The sequence below is a fragment of the Lissotriton helveticus genome, chromosome 5_1 (assembly GCF_964261635.1).
Source record: "Lissotriton helveticus chromosome 5_1, aLisHel1.1, whole genome shotgun sequence".
NCBI lineage: Eukaryota > Metazoa > Chordata > Amphibia > Caudata > Salamandridae > Lissotriton > Lissotriton helveticus.
In genome coordinates, this window is record NC_136065.1 from 274,194,255 (window position 1) to 274,210,752 (window position 16,498).

At 50.0% G+C, this 16,498-nt stretch overlaps 1 protein-coding gene across 1 annotated transcript in view; it reads right to left on the bottom strand.

The window, feature by feature from the left end:
* TNFRSF1B (TNF receptor superfamily member 1B) overlaps window positions 1–7,209 on the bottom strand; it is a 239,739-nt gene extending 232,530 nt beyond the window's left edge. Inside the window, exon 1 of the mRNA XM_078642197.1 lies at window positions 7,010–7,209. Within this exon, the coding sequence (XP_078498323.1) occupies window positions 7,010–7,072 (63 nt within the window). The 5' untranslated portion in view covers window positions 7,073–7,209. The remainder of the gene's footprint in view (window positions 1–7,009) is intronic.
* Window positions 7,210–16,498: the final 9,289 nt, after the last annotated feature.

Consider the following 16,498-nt stretch of genomic DNA (forward strand, 5'->3'; position numbering starts at 1 on the left):
TTCATACATTTTAAAAACTTTAAGACAAGGATTAAACATTTACTTTCAGCCTCTTCGCTCTAATCAACCATGCCCAACCTAAATATTTGGCCAAGCCAATGGCACACAAAGGGCTGGTATTTGAAGAGAGGACACGCAATGCTACAACATAATCTCTAATGCCAATGCTTTACACAAGGGTTTAAGCCAGTGCCTCCTAGGAACACTATAGGCCGGGCAGGCAAACATGAAATGTGCCATAGACTCTGTTCCTAAAGTGCAACAGGGACAAGCAGGAGACATTAGGAGTTGGGTTTTCCAGCGTGCAGTAAATTCCCTTATAGGTAGGGTACCGATCCTGAATTTAAAGTACAGTGACCTATCTAGAGGTTTATGGATAATGTCCAGATATGGTTCTGTAAACTTAACATCCTTAATCATTAGGAACTTGTTCGTTACACTTCCCATCTTAGGGTCGCAGTTACGCTTACTTAAAACCCAACTCCAATAAAGGTTTTTTATTACTGCTTTTGGAGGAGCCGATCTATTCTCCCAAGATTCGCGAAGGCCTAGTTCAAGTAGTAAAGATTTAATATCTTGGAGCCATTTGATTTTTTGACAGCCGATAGTGGACATTACCTCTGCCAAGCCTTCTGCATATTTGGCCAGTTCTGGGATCCGCCATAGCTGCGTCCACAATAAAAGTGGGCGAAGTTTTGCCAGGTCACTGATAGCATGGCACCCAAGATCCAGCAACAGGGGCACCATAGGCGTACTCTGCGGGAGTGCCATTAGTTCTCTCAGGAATCTGTTTTCTGATTTGGCCAATTGCTCCGTATTACACGAGCCCCAAAGTTCGGCTCCATATAGGGCCGCGCTTAGAATAGTAATCACACAATATACACTGTGCCAACTGGCACCAGGCAACATTTACAGGGGATTATATACATATGACAGGGCCAATTGGGCCACTGTCAGAACCATCACAAAGCACAAATAGTAACTGTAGAACACAGCCAGTAACTACTGGCAAAACACTGTACTCAGCATTATATCCTGCAACATAAATCATATTATGCAATCAGCACCACTCAGGCGTAAAACATATGATGTGCCAACCTCATAAGCATAAACACATTATGCAATAAACCTCACCAGCATAAACACAGTATGCAATAACCTCATAAGCATAAATCATATTAGAGGCATAAATCAATGTGCATAAATCATATTTATCATAGGCACCACATAAATCACCTTAGGGCCTGGCGCCCTACCACCCTAACACTGACCCTCTGGCCAACTGGCCTTCTCAGAGGGCTCAAATGCCCTATGTCCCAAGTGTCAGATCTGGCTGCCACTGCAGCAGAATCAAAAGTGCACCATTGCGCTGGCACCGCTGTGCCTCCTAGGTCCCTCCAGGGACACCTATAAATGTTACATCTGCAGCTAATTGCAGTGCAGCTGTGAAAATCACTGTAGGCCCTGGCACTCACTGTGCCCTCTGGACCCCCAAAGGGGCTCTACCAAGCAAATGCAGCCAATCGTTGCAGCTGCCCGCTGTGAGTATAAATCGTGGCACTGGCACTTTGGTGCCCTCTGGACCCCCACTGGAGCTCTCAAAACAAATATGGACAAATGTTGCAGATGGTCCCGCTGGTGCGGTGCAGTTGTGCAGAGAATGAGTGGCGGCGCTCTGGGGTCCCGCTCTGGGGCTCTCTAAACAAAATTGCCCCCAACGTTGGAGCGGACCGCTCTCCTACGGGTCTGCTCAGACAATAGGCACTAACAATGTGCCAAGCCAAGCCCTCACTCACCGGGCTATTCTGGGCTCTACTCCGGTCATGGCCGCGCTCTTCGGTGGCTCACAGCAGCCTGAGGAGCCCGCGAGGCTCCCCCTTCACTTAACCTTCACCCAGTCCTTCTCTTGGGACACGGGACTTCAGAGGGGAGCCCGCGAGGCTCCGGACGGGTCCTGCGGGGGCGGGACTTCCTCTTCCTGCTCCGCTGGGCTGCTTCTAAGCCCTGACCACAGTCAGGCAGACTCTGCCTGGCTGTCGGGCCGGCGGCTCCTCTATTCTTTGGCGGCGCAATATGGGTTGGGCACCCACCTTCACTTAAACATCACAGCATGGTGGGCTCCCGCTGAACACCACAAACGCAGGGTGGGAACCTGCCATAAAAACGGCAACACGGGTGTCCACCCGCTTTTCAAAGATGCAAAAAGTGGGGTGGGCACCCGCCAAATCAGCACTGAAGCGGGGTGGGCTCCCGCCAAAAAACAAAACGCAAATACAGGGTGGACACCGGCGATTTAAACAGGCATAAAGCGGTGTAGGCTCCCGCCTCAATTAAGCACAAAAATGTGAGGTGGGCTCCCCATGCTGTGTAGGGGAATCTCCAGGTTGTAGCCCAGCGCTCTAAAGCCAACAGAAGGGCTCCATGAGGCGCTAGGTCCAAGACAAAGTTTAGGGGGTACAAGGCTGGACCCAGGCAGGCCAGCACACAGGTCCCGCCAGCAAGGAGGTAGTCCCTCATGGTGGTTCCTCCTGGAGCCCAGCAGCAACCACCCCCAGCACCAGCAGAACCAGCACAACATTCATGAGGTCACAGCCCCTATATTTATATTACCTCTAGGCTTTGTCTGCCCTGGCACAGGGCTTGGGGGAACCAGCAAAAACTGGTTCAAGGAAAATTGGAGCACTCTGTGTACCAGGCTCCTCTTCCCCTTTGTCAGGTGGGGGCTCGTCATCAGACACCCCACAGGAGGGCAGAGCCTGCATTGTACAGGGCAGGCAGAATTCTATTCAGGGGACTACTCCTCCAACTACTCCAAATGTAGATGTCCCATTCAGCCTAGTGCTGACTCACCCTGCCCCTCCTGGAGCCACACACACCTCATGAGCCCCTGCCACTCAAAAGCCAGACATGCAATTCACATCAGGCAGGCAGACACATAGCACACAGAAATGCCAACTTTTTAAAGTGGCATTTCTAAAATAGTTATATTAAATCTGCGCACACCATTGCGCAGCATTTATTATTACAATTCCAAATATACTAAACTTGACCATGCTGCTCCTCTCATATCAGGAATTACAGCTGAAACACTTATCACAAATCCCCAATGCATTCCTATGGGTGGGCAACCTCGCAGTAGTGAGAAACCAAAATGTATGTTTGTCACTACCAGGATATGTCACACACTTATGGTACATGTCCTACCTTTTACCTACAATGCACCCTGCCCACAGGGCTAGCTAGGACCTACCTTAGGGGTGACTGACATGCAATAAAAGGGGGGTCACAGACATGGCACATACTTTAGGTGCCACGTCACAGCGGCATTAACACTGTGCGCACAGGCCCTGCAATGGCAGAGGCCTGAGATAGGTTTGCAAGGCTACTATGATGAGTGGCGCAATCAGCGCTGCAAGTCCACCAGCAGCATTTCATTTAGCAGCCCTGGGTATATCCGATACTACTTTACACGGGACTGACAGGTAAACTAAATAGGCCAAATAGGTGTAGACCAATCTTACCATGTTTACCACAGAGAGCACAAGCACATTACACTAGACAGCAGTGCTAAAGTGCCCAGAGTCCTAAAACCACCAACACCACATCAAAAAAAGTCTAGGAGAAAGGCAAAAAGTTTAGGGATGACCCTGCAAAAAGGGCCAAGTCCAACAAAATCCAATTACAATACAATCCCAATACAATGTGCCCTCCACCATTCACTTTTATTTTCTTTGCACTGTAATGCTCGATATCTCATGACCATTGTTGTATGTTTATAAACAATTCTGTTCTGTATCATCCTATAAGTTCACACTCTCCTACCCTTCCCTCAAAATGTCCATACTCCGGACATGCACCCCTTCCCACTGCCAGATCTCTTGAATGCAGTATCTTGTGTTGCGCTATTGCTGCTTCTATATCCCTCAAGCCACTGCTTGTAGAATGAATGTGCTGTACACGAACTACTGCTTCTTATTCTGATTGACATTGAACCTGTCCTAATGGGATGCTGTAACCCAGAACCTTTCCCACTTATGTACTTCTCTCTGGTTTACCCTGGTATACCTCATGTACACTGCAATCCTCTCACCATCTGTAATTCATGAGCAACAAGCTGCTCTGCTGTGCTGTCAATCAGCTATGGTTGATCTCTGCCTGGACTTGTACATCTTCTGTACAAGTCTCTGAACCCCGATCTGGTGAGGTCTGTGCTCACATAATGCTCTAGTCAAAAAGCTTGTACTTGATGGGGGGTGGGCTGGTTTGATCTGTGAAATTGAGAATGTTCCCAGACTTGTTCTTCACGTCAAAAAATCAGAATCAGGCGACTAACAGGAAAATAACCTGGCTACATGACCGTTTAGGGCAAGTCACGCTACTTGCTGATTTACCGTGTTATTGAAAGATGGAAATTGCATGTAGATTTTTTTCTCTTTGAGTACTGTGTCTACGTTATATTTTTTCTATAAACAATGACCACAGAGGAAAAAGTGCACTGAGAGTTTTCTGCAAAGTATATTTTATCACCTGCTCAGCCCAAAGTACAACCATAGTGTTACTTGGTGTTAGTATGTTACTGAGTGTAGACTATTTATTTCAGTGTTTAGTGTTAAATTGTGACAAAGAGTTCATTTTTAGTGTAGATGGAAGAAACCAAAAAAGTCAAGTCGTATGTTTTTCCCTTAGGAACCATAATGTACCTCACCAGTTTACCAGTTGTACATCCAGACAACCAAAATCCAAATCCAATGCTCATTGTATTGATATCTGGATTGATTTTCGATTAAAGCCTTGCGATAAAAACATTTGGTAAGTTTTGCCACCTGTGACTCATTCAGGATTGGGGTTACAAGTGGTTGGCGTATAAACATTGGATTTGGATTTTGGTTGTCTGAATGTACAGCTTGTGAACGGTTGATGTATACTGTGGTTCCAAAAGGAAAAACTTACGATTTGACAGTCTTAATCTTAGCCCTGTCCCTTTGGATTGTGGGGTCCCTCTCATTGCACTTATTTGTATTTGCCAAACGAAAAATGTTGCAAACTACACTGTTTTCATGGACTTATGTGTAGGCTGAAGAAAAGCACCTGTCTCCCTCACACCGTTTTGAGTTTGAATGTGTATTGTTGGATAATAGGTATCTGAGTCTAGAGTTGCACACATTACAGTACATGGTATTTAAGAAATAAGAGACACTTAACTCAAGATCATTGCATCTGATCGGCTATGCATCATGTGAGGCACCTTGAGGTGGGGCATTTTTACTGGCAACATGTGCCATGCAAACACTCAGGGTAAAACAAATATATGTGGTACTCACTTGCATCCGAAGCAAAGCAAGCTGTGTAGGCACTTCAAGTTCTAGATACAGACAGCTTCATCTGTCGGTTAGCTCTCAGGTTTGCGATTCTTCACAAAGTATAGTAGGAAGGAGAGAGAGAGTTAGGGAGAGAGAGTGAGAGAGAGTGAGAGAGAGAGAGAGAGAGAGAGAGAGAGAGAGAAAGAGAGTGTGTGTGTGTGTGTGTGTGTGTGTGTGTGTGGGTGTGTGTGTGTGTGTGTGAGACGCACATGAACTTTTATCTGGTTGTTTTATGGTTTGCATTTGTTTGGTTGTGCTGTACATTAAGCACATAGCACATTGAGGATTACTACATTGTTCTATTTGTGTTCTCTTTAGGTTTTTTTGATGGTAAACGGACTTCAGATAGTCCTTTGATCAGACTACAGACATTGTGTCCAAACTGAGACCCAGTGTGGTTTATTTGATTTACCTTGCAGACACTACAACATTTGAATTGTTGATTTCTGAGCTTTTTGTTTATAGCGTGGTTGCAGTTTGGATGTCTTACTCTCTCATTAAAAGGCAATGTTCTTCATTTATCGGCCTTGTGTGTTCATATGTTTCACTTTGCTGTCATGATAACATGTTGGACTTGGGGCTTTTTCTGTTCTCAAAGTAAAGATCCGTATGCACCTATAAGCTTTATTAATGGTGCAACAAAAGTAGTGTCCCTTTGTCTGAAGTGACTATCATCCAACATTTTGCTGTGTATGCCTTTAAGTTCACCATTTACAATGCAAATTTCATCTTCTGACTCTTTTCAAATAAACTTATTTTAGAGTAAAGATTAACCCTGATCATAATGCCAGTACAACAAAGGGGCCCTACTGCTAGTTTCCACTTTATTGTAGTACAAAACTTTTTTTCGTTTTTTTCGTTTTCGTCATTTTTGGATTTTCTTTTAAACACAGCAGGTGGCAACTCACACAAAGTCGCCCAAATATTACCAAACACATGTCTTAACCAAAAAGCAGAACTGTTGGCTTTGCCAATCGTTGTTTTGGCTTGGCCTCACTGCTTTGAAGTTTTAACAGACATATGTGTTTTGGAATGTCCCCTGCTAATTTTATAATGTCAGTTTGGATGACAAACTTTCAGCCAAGTTTTGATCAAACCCAAAGGGCAATTATGTTAGTTACAAAACTCAAAATAAATAAGAAAACAAAGTCTCTGAATCCCAGAATGCATTGGGCCTTCGAGAGTGGAGGCAGGAAAGCAGCCCCAGCAGCAAGGAGGAAGCAAGTGACAGGAGACTGAACGAAAGAAAACAGATGGGGGGGTTAGGGGAAGCAGGGGGGTCAGGAAAGCAGGGGAGGGCATGGTGGGTTATGGGAACAATACGGAGGGATGAGGGAGCAGAGGCGAGCAGGAAGAAGGGGGGTTTCGGTGGGAGTTGGGTGGAGAGGTGAAAGTTGGGCAGGAGGGGCAGGGAGAGTAGGGCAAGGGGGAGGAAGAGGAGTTTAGAGGGGGAATGAGAATGTGAGAGAAGGGAGGACCAAGAAAGAGGGTACCGCCGAATGTAGAAAGACCGGGGGAGTAGGCGGGACAGGACAGGTGAGGCGGGCAGAGGCGCACGGGCGGCGGAGGGGGGCGTTATGGAGCGTGATGATGTTTAGGACCAGCTCGACTGCCTTGTTAATATACAGACCGGTCGTCGCGTCACTCACCCTGAACCCACGCGCCTCGACGGCGCAGAGGAGAACGAAGAGGAGGAGCAGGAGCCGAGACATCCTGGGGTCAGTCTGCCCCACACCCTGGACCGCCGCGCCGAGGGACCGTCTCTCCAGCACCTGAAGGCTGCCGTCTCTCTCTCTCTGACCCGGCGGTTCGCTCTCCCCTTCCTCTTAGGCTCTCGGAGCCAGTGAGGCGACACAAGTTCCTTCGTCTGTCTGTCCGGCTGAACGCGCAGTCTCCTTCGGCTTCTAGGGTGCGAAGTATATGGAAGGCTGTCTTTTCGTCGGAGAATCGGAGGTGTTCTGTCTCCGCACTTAGGGAATTGTTATTCTCAGCTGGTGAGAAGGGTCTGTCTCAATAAGGGTCTGTTTATGACCGAAAGCACTCCTTCCCGGAGGGATGCTGTCTCTTACCCACGGGCGGGGTGTCTCACCCGAAGAGGAGAAGCGACTTCTGTCTGTCAGTGTGGGCACGTACGCTGTGGTGTCTCTTCCTTATGCCCGTTCACTCGCTTTTAATGACAGTATATATATTAAATTTGGGCAGGCGTAAGAGTGCTCTGTTTCGCAAATGATGCTGTCTAACTGTCTTTCTCAAACAGGAAAATGATGTTCTTCTAGGAATAACGACAGGATTAACCTTCCTCACTCTGCCCAACTCTCCCTCCCTATCTCTGTCTTCCACTCTCTTACTTTCTCTCTCCTCCCACCTCTCAGCTTCCTCGCTCTCTCTTCTAGCTCTCTTTCTCTGCCACTCTCCCTAGTTGCCTGATCTCTCTCGCGTTCTATCTGCCACTCTCTCCCGCCCCTTTATCTCTGTCTCTCCCTTTCTCTCCCGCTATCCCTCTCTTTCTCTCGCTCTCTTTCCCTTCCACGCTCTCTATATTTCTATTTCTCTGTGGATCTTTTTCTATGTCACCTCTCTTCTGTTTCTTTCTACCGCTTTCTATCCGACCTCACTGTCTCTTTCCCCCCTTACTCTCCCTTTCTTTCTCTCTGCCCAAGTAACAGCACAACTGGTAACAGGTTCTTCTAAAACATTGCAAATGAAGAAAAAAAGCAGAACCGACGCGTCTGTCAGAGGAAACCGCCCACTCAGCGCTCTCATGTAACTGACAAGCCCAGACCAAGAGACAGCTGTGACTGTCAGCCCAGACCAAAGAGACAGCTGTGACTGTCAGCCCAGAACAAGAGACAAGCTGTGACTGTCAACACAGACCAAAGAGACAGCTGTGACTGTCAGCCCAGAACAAGAGACAGCTGTGACTGTCAGCCCAGACCAAAGAGACAGCTGGGACTGTCAGCCCAGAACAAGAGGCAGCTGTGACTGTCAGCCCAGAACAAGAGACAAGCTGTGACTGTCAGCCCAGGACAAGAGACAAGCTGTAACTGTCAGCCCAGAACAAGAGACAGCTGTGACTGTCAACCCAGAACAAGAGACAAGCTGTGACTGTCAGCCCAGGACAAGAGACAGCTGTGACTGTCAGCCCAGGACAAGAGACACGCTGTGACTGTCAGCCCAGGACAAGAGACAAGCTGTAACTGTCAGCACAGAACAAGAGACACGCTGTGACTGTCAACCCAGAACAAGAGACAAGCTGTGACTGTCAGCCCAGAACAAGAGACAAGCTGTGACTGTCAGCCCAGGACAAGAGACAAGCTGTAACTGTCAGCACAGAACAAGAGACACGCTGTGACTGTCAACCCAGAACAAGAGACAAGCTGTGACTGTCAGCCCAGGACAAGAGACAGCTGTGACTGTCAGCCCAGAACAAGAGACAAGATGTGACTGTCAGCCCAGAACAAGAGACAGCTGGGACTGTCAGCCCAGAACAAGAGACAGCTGTGACTGTCAGCCCAGAACAAGAGACGCGGCTGTGACTGTGAGCCCAGAACAAGAGACACGCTGTGACTGTCAACCCAGAACGAGAGACAAGCTTGGACTGTCACCCCAGGACAAGAGACAGCTGTGACTGTCAGCCCAGAACAAGAGACAAGCTGTGACTGTCAGCCCAGAACAAGAGACAAGCTGTGACTGTCAACCCAGAACAAGAGCCAAGCTGAGACTGTCAGCCCAGACCAAGAGACAGCTGTGACTGTCAACCCAGAAAAAGAGACAGCTGTGACTGTCAGCCCAGGACAAGAGACAGCTGTGACTGTCAGCCCAGAACAAGAGACAGCTGTGACTGTCAGCCCAGAACAAGAGACAAGCTGTGACTGCCAGCCCAGAACAAGAGACAGCTGTGACTGTCAAACCAGAACAAGAGACAAGCTGTGACTGTCAGCCCAGAACAAGAGACAGCTGTGACTGTCAGCCCAGAACAAGAGACAGCTGTGACTGCCAGCCCAGAACAAGAGACAAGCTGTGACTGTCAGCCCAGAACAAGAGACAGCTGTGACTGTCAGACCCAGGACAAGAGACAGGCTGAGAGTGTCAGCCACCAACAAGAAACACTGCTGAGACTGTCAGCCCAGACCAAGAGACAGCTGTGACTGTCAGCCCAGGACAAGAGACAGCTGTGACTGTCAGCCCAGAACAAGAGACACGCTGTGACTGTCAGCCCAGGACAAGAGACAGCTGTGACTGTCAACCCAGAACAAGAGACAGGCTGAGAGTGTCAGCCACCAACAAGAGACACGCTGTGACTGTCAGCACAGAACAAGAGAGACAGCTGGGACTGTCAGCCCAGGACAAGAGACAGCTGTGACTGTCAACCCAGAACAAGAGACAAGCTGTGACTGTCAGCCCAGGACAAGAGACAGCTGTGACTGTCAGCCCAGGACAAGAGACAAGCTGTGACTGTCAGCCCAGAACAAGAGACAGCTGTGACTGTCAGCCCAGAACAAGAGACAGCTGTGACTGTCAGCCCAGAACAAGAGACAGCTGTGACTGTCAACCCAGGACAAGAGACAAGCTGTGACTGTCAGCCCAGGACAAGAGACAAGCTGTGACTGTCAGCCCAGAACAAGAGACAGCTGTGACTGTCAGCCCAGAACAAGAGACAGCTGTGACTGTCAGCCCAGAACGAGAGACAGCTGTGACTGTCAGCCCAGAACAAGAGACAGCTGTGACTGTCAGCCCAGGACAAGAGACACGCTGTGACTGTCAGCCCAGAACAAAAGACAGCTGTGACTGTCAGCCCAGAACAAGAGACAAGCTGTGACTGTCAGCCCAGGACAAGAGACACGCTGTGACTGTCAGCCCAGAACAAGAGACAGCTGTGACTGTCAACCCAGGACAAGAGACAGCTGTGACTGTCAGACCAGGACAAGAGACAGCTGTGACTGTCAGCCCAGAACAAGAGACAGCTGTGACTGTGAGTCCAGAACAAGAGACAGCTGTGACTGTCAGCCCAGAACAAGAGACAAGCTGTGACTGTCAGCCCAGAACAAGAGACAAGCTGTGACTGTCAGCCCAGGACAAGAGACAGCTGTGACTGTCAGCCCAGAACAAGAGACAAGCTGTGACTGTGAGTCCAGAACAAGAGACAGCTGTGACTGTCAGCCCAGAACAAGAGACAAGCTGTGACTGTCTGCCCAGAACAAGAGACAGCTGTGACTGTCAGCCCAGAACAAGAGACAGCTGTGACTGTCAGCCCAGAACAAGAGACAGCTGTGACTGTCAGCCCAGAACAAGAGACAAGCTGTGACTGTCAGCCCAGGACAAGAGACAAGCTGTAACTGTCAGCACAGAACAAGAGACACGCTGTGACTGTCAGCCCAGGACAAGAGACAGCTGTGACTGGCAGCCCAGAACAAGAGACAAGCTGTGACTGTCAGCCCAAGACAAGAGACAAGCTGTAACTGTCAGCACAGAACAAGAGAGACAACTGGGACGGTCAACCCAGAACAAGAGACAGCTGTGACTGTCAGTCCAGAACAAGAGACAAGCTGTGACTGTCAGCCCAGGACAAGAGACAGCTGTGACTGTCAGCCCAGAACAAGAGACAAGCTGTGACTGTCAGCCCAGAACAAGAGACAGCTGTGACTGTCAGCCCAGGACAAGAGACAGCTGTGACTGTCAGCCCAGAACAAGAGAAAAGCTGTGACTGTCAGCCCAGGACAAGAGACAAGCTGTAACTGTCAGCACAGAACAAGAGAGACAACTGGGACGGTCAACCCAGAACAAGAGACAGCTGTGACTGTCAGTCCAGAACAAGAGACAAGCTGTGACTGTCAGCCCAGGACAAGAGACAGCTGTGACTGTCAGCCCAGAACAAGAGACAAGCTGTGACTGTCAGCCCAGAACAAGAGACAGCTGTGACTGTCAGCCCAGAACAAGAGACAGCTGTGACTGTCAGCCCAGGACAAGAGACAAGCTGTGACTGTCAGCCCAGGACAAGAGACAGCTGTGACTGTCAGCCCAGAACAAGAGACAAGCTGTGACTGTCAGCCCAGAACAAGAGACAAGCTGTGACTGTCAGCCCAGAACAAGAGACAAGCTGTGACTGTCAGCCCAGAACAAGAGACAAGCTGTGACTGTCAACCCAGAACAAGAGAGAAAACTGAGACTGTCAGCCCAGAACAAGAGACAAGCTGTGACTGTCAGCCCAGAACAAGAGACAAGCTGTGACTGTCAACCCAGAACAAGAGACAAGCTGAGACTGTCAGCCCAGACCAAGAGACAGCTGTGACTGTCAACCCAGAACAAGAGACAGCTGTGACTGTCAGCCCAGGGCAAGAGACAGCTGTGACTGTCAGCCCAGAACAAGAGACAGCTGTGACTGTCAGCCCAGAACAAGAGACAAGCTGTGACTGTCAGCCCAGAACAAGAGACAGCTGTGACTGTCAACCCAGAACAAGAGACAAGCTGTGACTGTCAGCCCAGAACAAGAGACAGCTGTGACTGTCAACCCAGAACAAGAGACAAGCTGTGACTGTCAGCCCAGAACAAGAGACAGCTGTGACTGTCAGCCCAGAACAAGAGACAAGCTGTGACTGTCAGCCCAGAACAAGAGACAGCTGTGACTGTCAGCCCAGGACAAGAGACAGGCTGAGAGTGTCAGCCACCAACAAGAGACACTGCTGAGACTGTCAGCCCAGACAAAGAGACAGCTGTGACTGTCAGCCCAGAACAAGAGACAGCTGTGACTGTCAGCCCAGGACAAGAGACAGCTGTGACTGTCAGCCCAGAACAAGAGACAAGCTGTGACTGTCAGCCCAGGACAAGAGACAGCTGTGACTGTCAACCCAGAACAAGAGACAGGCTGAGAGTGTCAGCCACCAACAAGAGACAGCTGTGACTGTCAGCCCAGAACAAGAGACAGCTGTGACTGTCAGCCCAGAACAAGAGACAGCTGTGACTGTCAACCCAGAACAAGAGACAAGCTGTGACTGTCAGCCCAGGACAAGAGACAAGCTGTGACTGTCAGCCCAGAACAAGAGACAGCTGTGACTGTCAGCCCAGAACAAGAGACAGCTGTGACTGTCAGCCCAGAACAAGAGACAGCTGTGACTGTCAGCCCAGAACAAGAGACAGCTGTGACTGTCAGCCCAGAACAAGAGACAGCTGTGACTGTCAGCCCAGGACAAGAGACAAGCTGTGACTGTCAGCCCAGGACAAGAGACAGCTGTGACTGTCAGCCCAGAACAAGAGACAAGCTGTGACTGTCAGCCCAGAACAAGAGACAAGCTGTGACTGTCAGCCCAGAACAAGAGACAAGCTGTGACTGTCAACCCAGAACAAGAGAGAAAACTGAGACTGTCAGCCCAGAACAAGAGACAAGCTGTGACTGTCAGCCCAGAACAAGAGACAAGCTGTGACTGTCAACCCAGAACAAGAGACAAGCTGAGACTGTCAGCCCAGACCAAGAGACAGCTGTGACTGTCAACCCAGAACAAGAGACAGCTGTGACTGTCAGCCCAGGGCAAGAGACAGCTGTGACTGTCAGCCCATAACAAGAGACAGCTGTGACTGTCAGCCCAGAACAAGAGACAAGCTGTGACTGTCAGCCCAGAACAAGAGACAGCTGTGACTGTCAGCCCAGAACAAGAGACAGCTGTGACTGTCAGCCCAGGACAAGAGACAAGCTGTGACTGTCAGCCCAGGACAAGAGACAGCTGTGACTGTCAGCCCAGAACAAGAGACAAGCTGTGACTGTCAGCCCAGAACAAGAGACAAGCTGTGACTGTCAGCCCAGAACAAGAGACAAGCTGTGACTGTCAGCCCAGAACAAGAGACAAGCTGTGACTGTCAACCCAGAACAAGAGAGAAAACTGAGACTGTCAGCCCAGAACAAGAGACAAGCTGTGACTGTCAGCCCAGAACAAGAGACAAGCTGTGACTGTCAACCCAGAACAAGAGACAAGCTGAGACTGTCAGCCCAGACCAAGAGACAGCTGTGACTGTCAACCCAGAACAAGAGACAGCTGTGACTGTCAGCCCAGGGCAAGAGACAGCTGTGACTGTCAGCCCAGAACAAGAGACAGCTGTGACTGTCAGCCCAGAACAAGAGACAAGCTGTGACTGTCAGCCCAGAACAAGAGACAGCTGTGACTGTCAACCCAGAACAAGAGACAAGCTGTGACTGTCAGCCCAGAACAAGAGACAGCTGTGACTGTCAACCCAGAACAAGAGACAAGCTGTGACTGTCAGCCCAGAACAAGAGACAGCTGTGACTGTCAGCCCAGAACAAGAGACAAGCTGTGACTGTCAGCCCAGAACAAGAGACAGCTGTGACTGTCAGCCCAGGACAAGAGACAGGCTGAGAGTGTCAGCCACCAACAAGAGACACTGCTGAGACTGTCAGCCCAGACAAAGAGACAGCTGTGACTGTCAGCCCAGAACAAGAGACAGCTGTGACTGTCAGCCCAGGACAAGAGACAGCTGTGACTGTCAGCCCAGAACAAGAGACAAGCTGTGACTGTCAGCCCAGGACAAGAGACAGCTGTGACTGTCAACCCAGAACAAGAGACAGGCTGAGAGTGTCAGCCACCAACAAGAGACAGCTGTGACTGTCAGCCCAGAACAAGAGACAGCTGTGACTGTCAGCCCAGAACAAGAGACAGCTGTGACTGTCAACCCAGAACAAGAGACAAGCTGTGACTGTCAGCCCAGGACAAGAGACAAGCTGTGACTGTCAGCCCAGAACAAGAGACAGCTGTGACTGTCAGCCCAGAACAAGAGACAGCTGTGACTGTCAGCCCAGAACAAGAGACAGCTGTGACTGTCAGCCCAGAACAAGAGACAGCTGTGACTGTCAGCCCAGAACAAGAGACAGCTGTGACTGTCAGCCCAGGACAAGAGACAAGCTGTGACTGTCAGCCCAGGACAAGAGACAGCTGTGACTGTCAGCCCAGAACAAGAGACAAGCTGTGACTGTCAGCCCAGAACAAGAGACAAGCTGTGACTGTCAGCCCAGAACAAGAGACAAGCTGTGACTGTCAGCCCAGAACAAGAGACAAGCTGTGACTGTCAACCCAGAACAAGAGAGAAAACTGAGACTGTCAGCCCAGAACAAGAGACAAGCTGTGACTGTCAGCCCAGAACAAGAGACAAGCTGTGACTGTCAACCCAGAACAAGAGACAAGCTGAGACTGTCAGCCCAGACCAAGAGACAGCTGTGACTGTCAACCAAGAACAAGAGACAGCTGTGACTGTCAGCCCAGGGCAAGAGACAGCTGTGACTGTCAGCCCATAACAAGAGACAGCTGTGACTGTCAGCCCAGAACAAGAGACAAGCTGTGACTGTCAGCCCAGAACAAGAGACAGCTGTGACTGTCAACCCAGAACAAGAGACAAGCTGTGACTGTCAGCCCAGAACAAGAGACAGCTGTGACTGTCAGCCCAGAACAAGAGACAAGCTGTGACTGTCAGCCCAGAACAAGAGACAGCTGTGACTGTCAGCCCAGGACAAGAGACAGGCTGAGAGTGTCAGCCACCAACAAGAGACACTGCTGAGACTGTCAGCCCAGACAAAGAGACAGCTGTGACTGTCAGCCCAGAACAAGAGACAGCTGTGACTGTCTGCCCAGGACAAGAGACAGCTGTGACTGTCAGCCCAGAACAAGAGACACGCTGTGACTGTCAGCCCAGGACAAGAGACAGCTGTGACTGTCAACCCAGAACAAGAGACAGGCTGAGAGTGTCAGCCACCAACAAGAGACACGCTGTGACTGTCAGCCCAGGACAAGAGACAGCTGTGACTGTCAACCCAGAACAAGAGACAAGCTGTGACTGTCAGCCCAGGACAAGAGACAAGCTGTGACTGTCAGCCCAGAACAAGAGACAGCTGTGACTGTCAGCCCAGAACAAGAGACAGCTGTGACTGTCAGCCCAGAACAAGAGACAGCTGTGACTGTCAACCCAGAACAAGAGACAAGCTGTGACTGTCAGCCCAGGACAAGAGACAAGCTGTGACTGTCAGCCCAGAACAAGAGACAGCTGTGACTGTCAGCCCAGAACAAGAGACAGCTGTGACTGTCAGCCCAGAACAAGAGACAGCTGTGACTGTCAGCCCAGAACAAGAGACAAGCTGTGACTGTCAGCCCAGGACAAGAGACACGCTGTGACTGTCAGCCCAGGACAAGAGACACGCTGTGACTGTCAGCCCAGAACAAGAGACACGCTGTGACTGTCAGCCCAGGACAAGAGACAGCTGTGACTGTCAGCCCAGAACAAGAGACAAGCTGTGACTGTGAGTCCAGAACAAGAGACAGCTGTGACTGTCAGCCCAGAAAAAGAGACAAGCTGTGACTGTCAGTCCAGAACAAGAGACAAGCTGTGACTGTCAGCCCAGGACAAGAGACAGCTGTGACTGTCAGCCCAGAACAAGAGACAAGCTGTGACTGTGAGTCCAGAACAAGAGACAGCTGTGACTGTCAGCCCAGAACAAGAGACAAGCTGTGACTGTCAGCCCAGAACAAGAGACAGCTGTGACTGTCAGCCCAGAACAAGAGACAGCTGTGACTGTCAGCCCAGAACAAGAGACAGCTGTGACTGTCAGCCCAGAACAAGAGACAAGCTGTGACTGTCAGCCCACGACAAGAGACAAGCTGTAACTGTCAGCACAGAACAAGAGACACGCTGTGACTGTCAGCCCAGGACAAGAGACAGCTGTGACTGTCAGCCCAGAACAAGAGACAAGCTGTGACTGTCAGCCCAGGACAAGAGACAAGCTGTAACTGTCAACCCAGAACAAGAGACAGCTGTGACTGTCAGTCCAGAACAAGAGACAAGCTGTGACTGTCAGCCCAGGACAAGAGACAGCTGTGACTGTCAGCCCAGAACAAGAGACAAGCTGTGACTGTCAGCCCAGAACAAGAGACAGCTGTGACTGTCAGCCCAGAACAAGAGACAGCTGTGACTGTCAGCCCAGGACAAGAGACAAGCTGTGACTGTCAGCCCAGGACAAGAGACAGCTGTGACTGTCAGCCCAAAACAAGAGACAAGCTGTGACTGTCAGCCCAGAACAAGAGACAAGCTGTGACTGTCAGCCCAGAACAAGAGACAAGCTGTGACTGTCAGCCCAGAACAAGAGACAG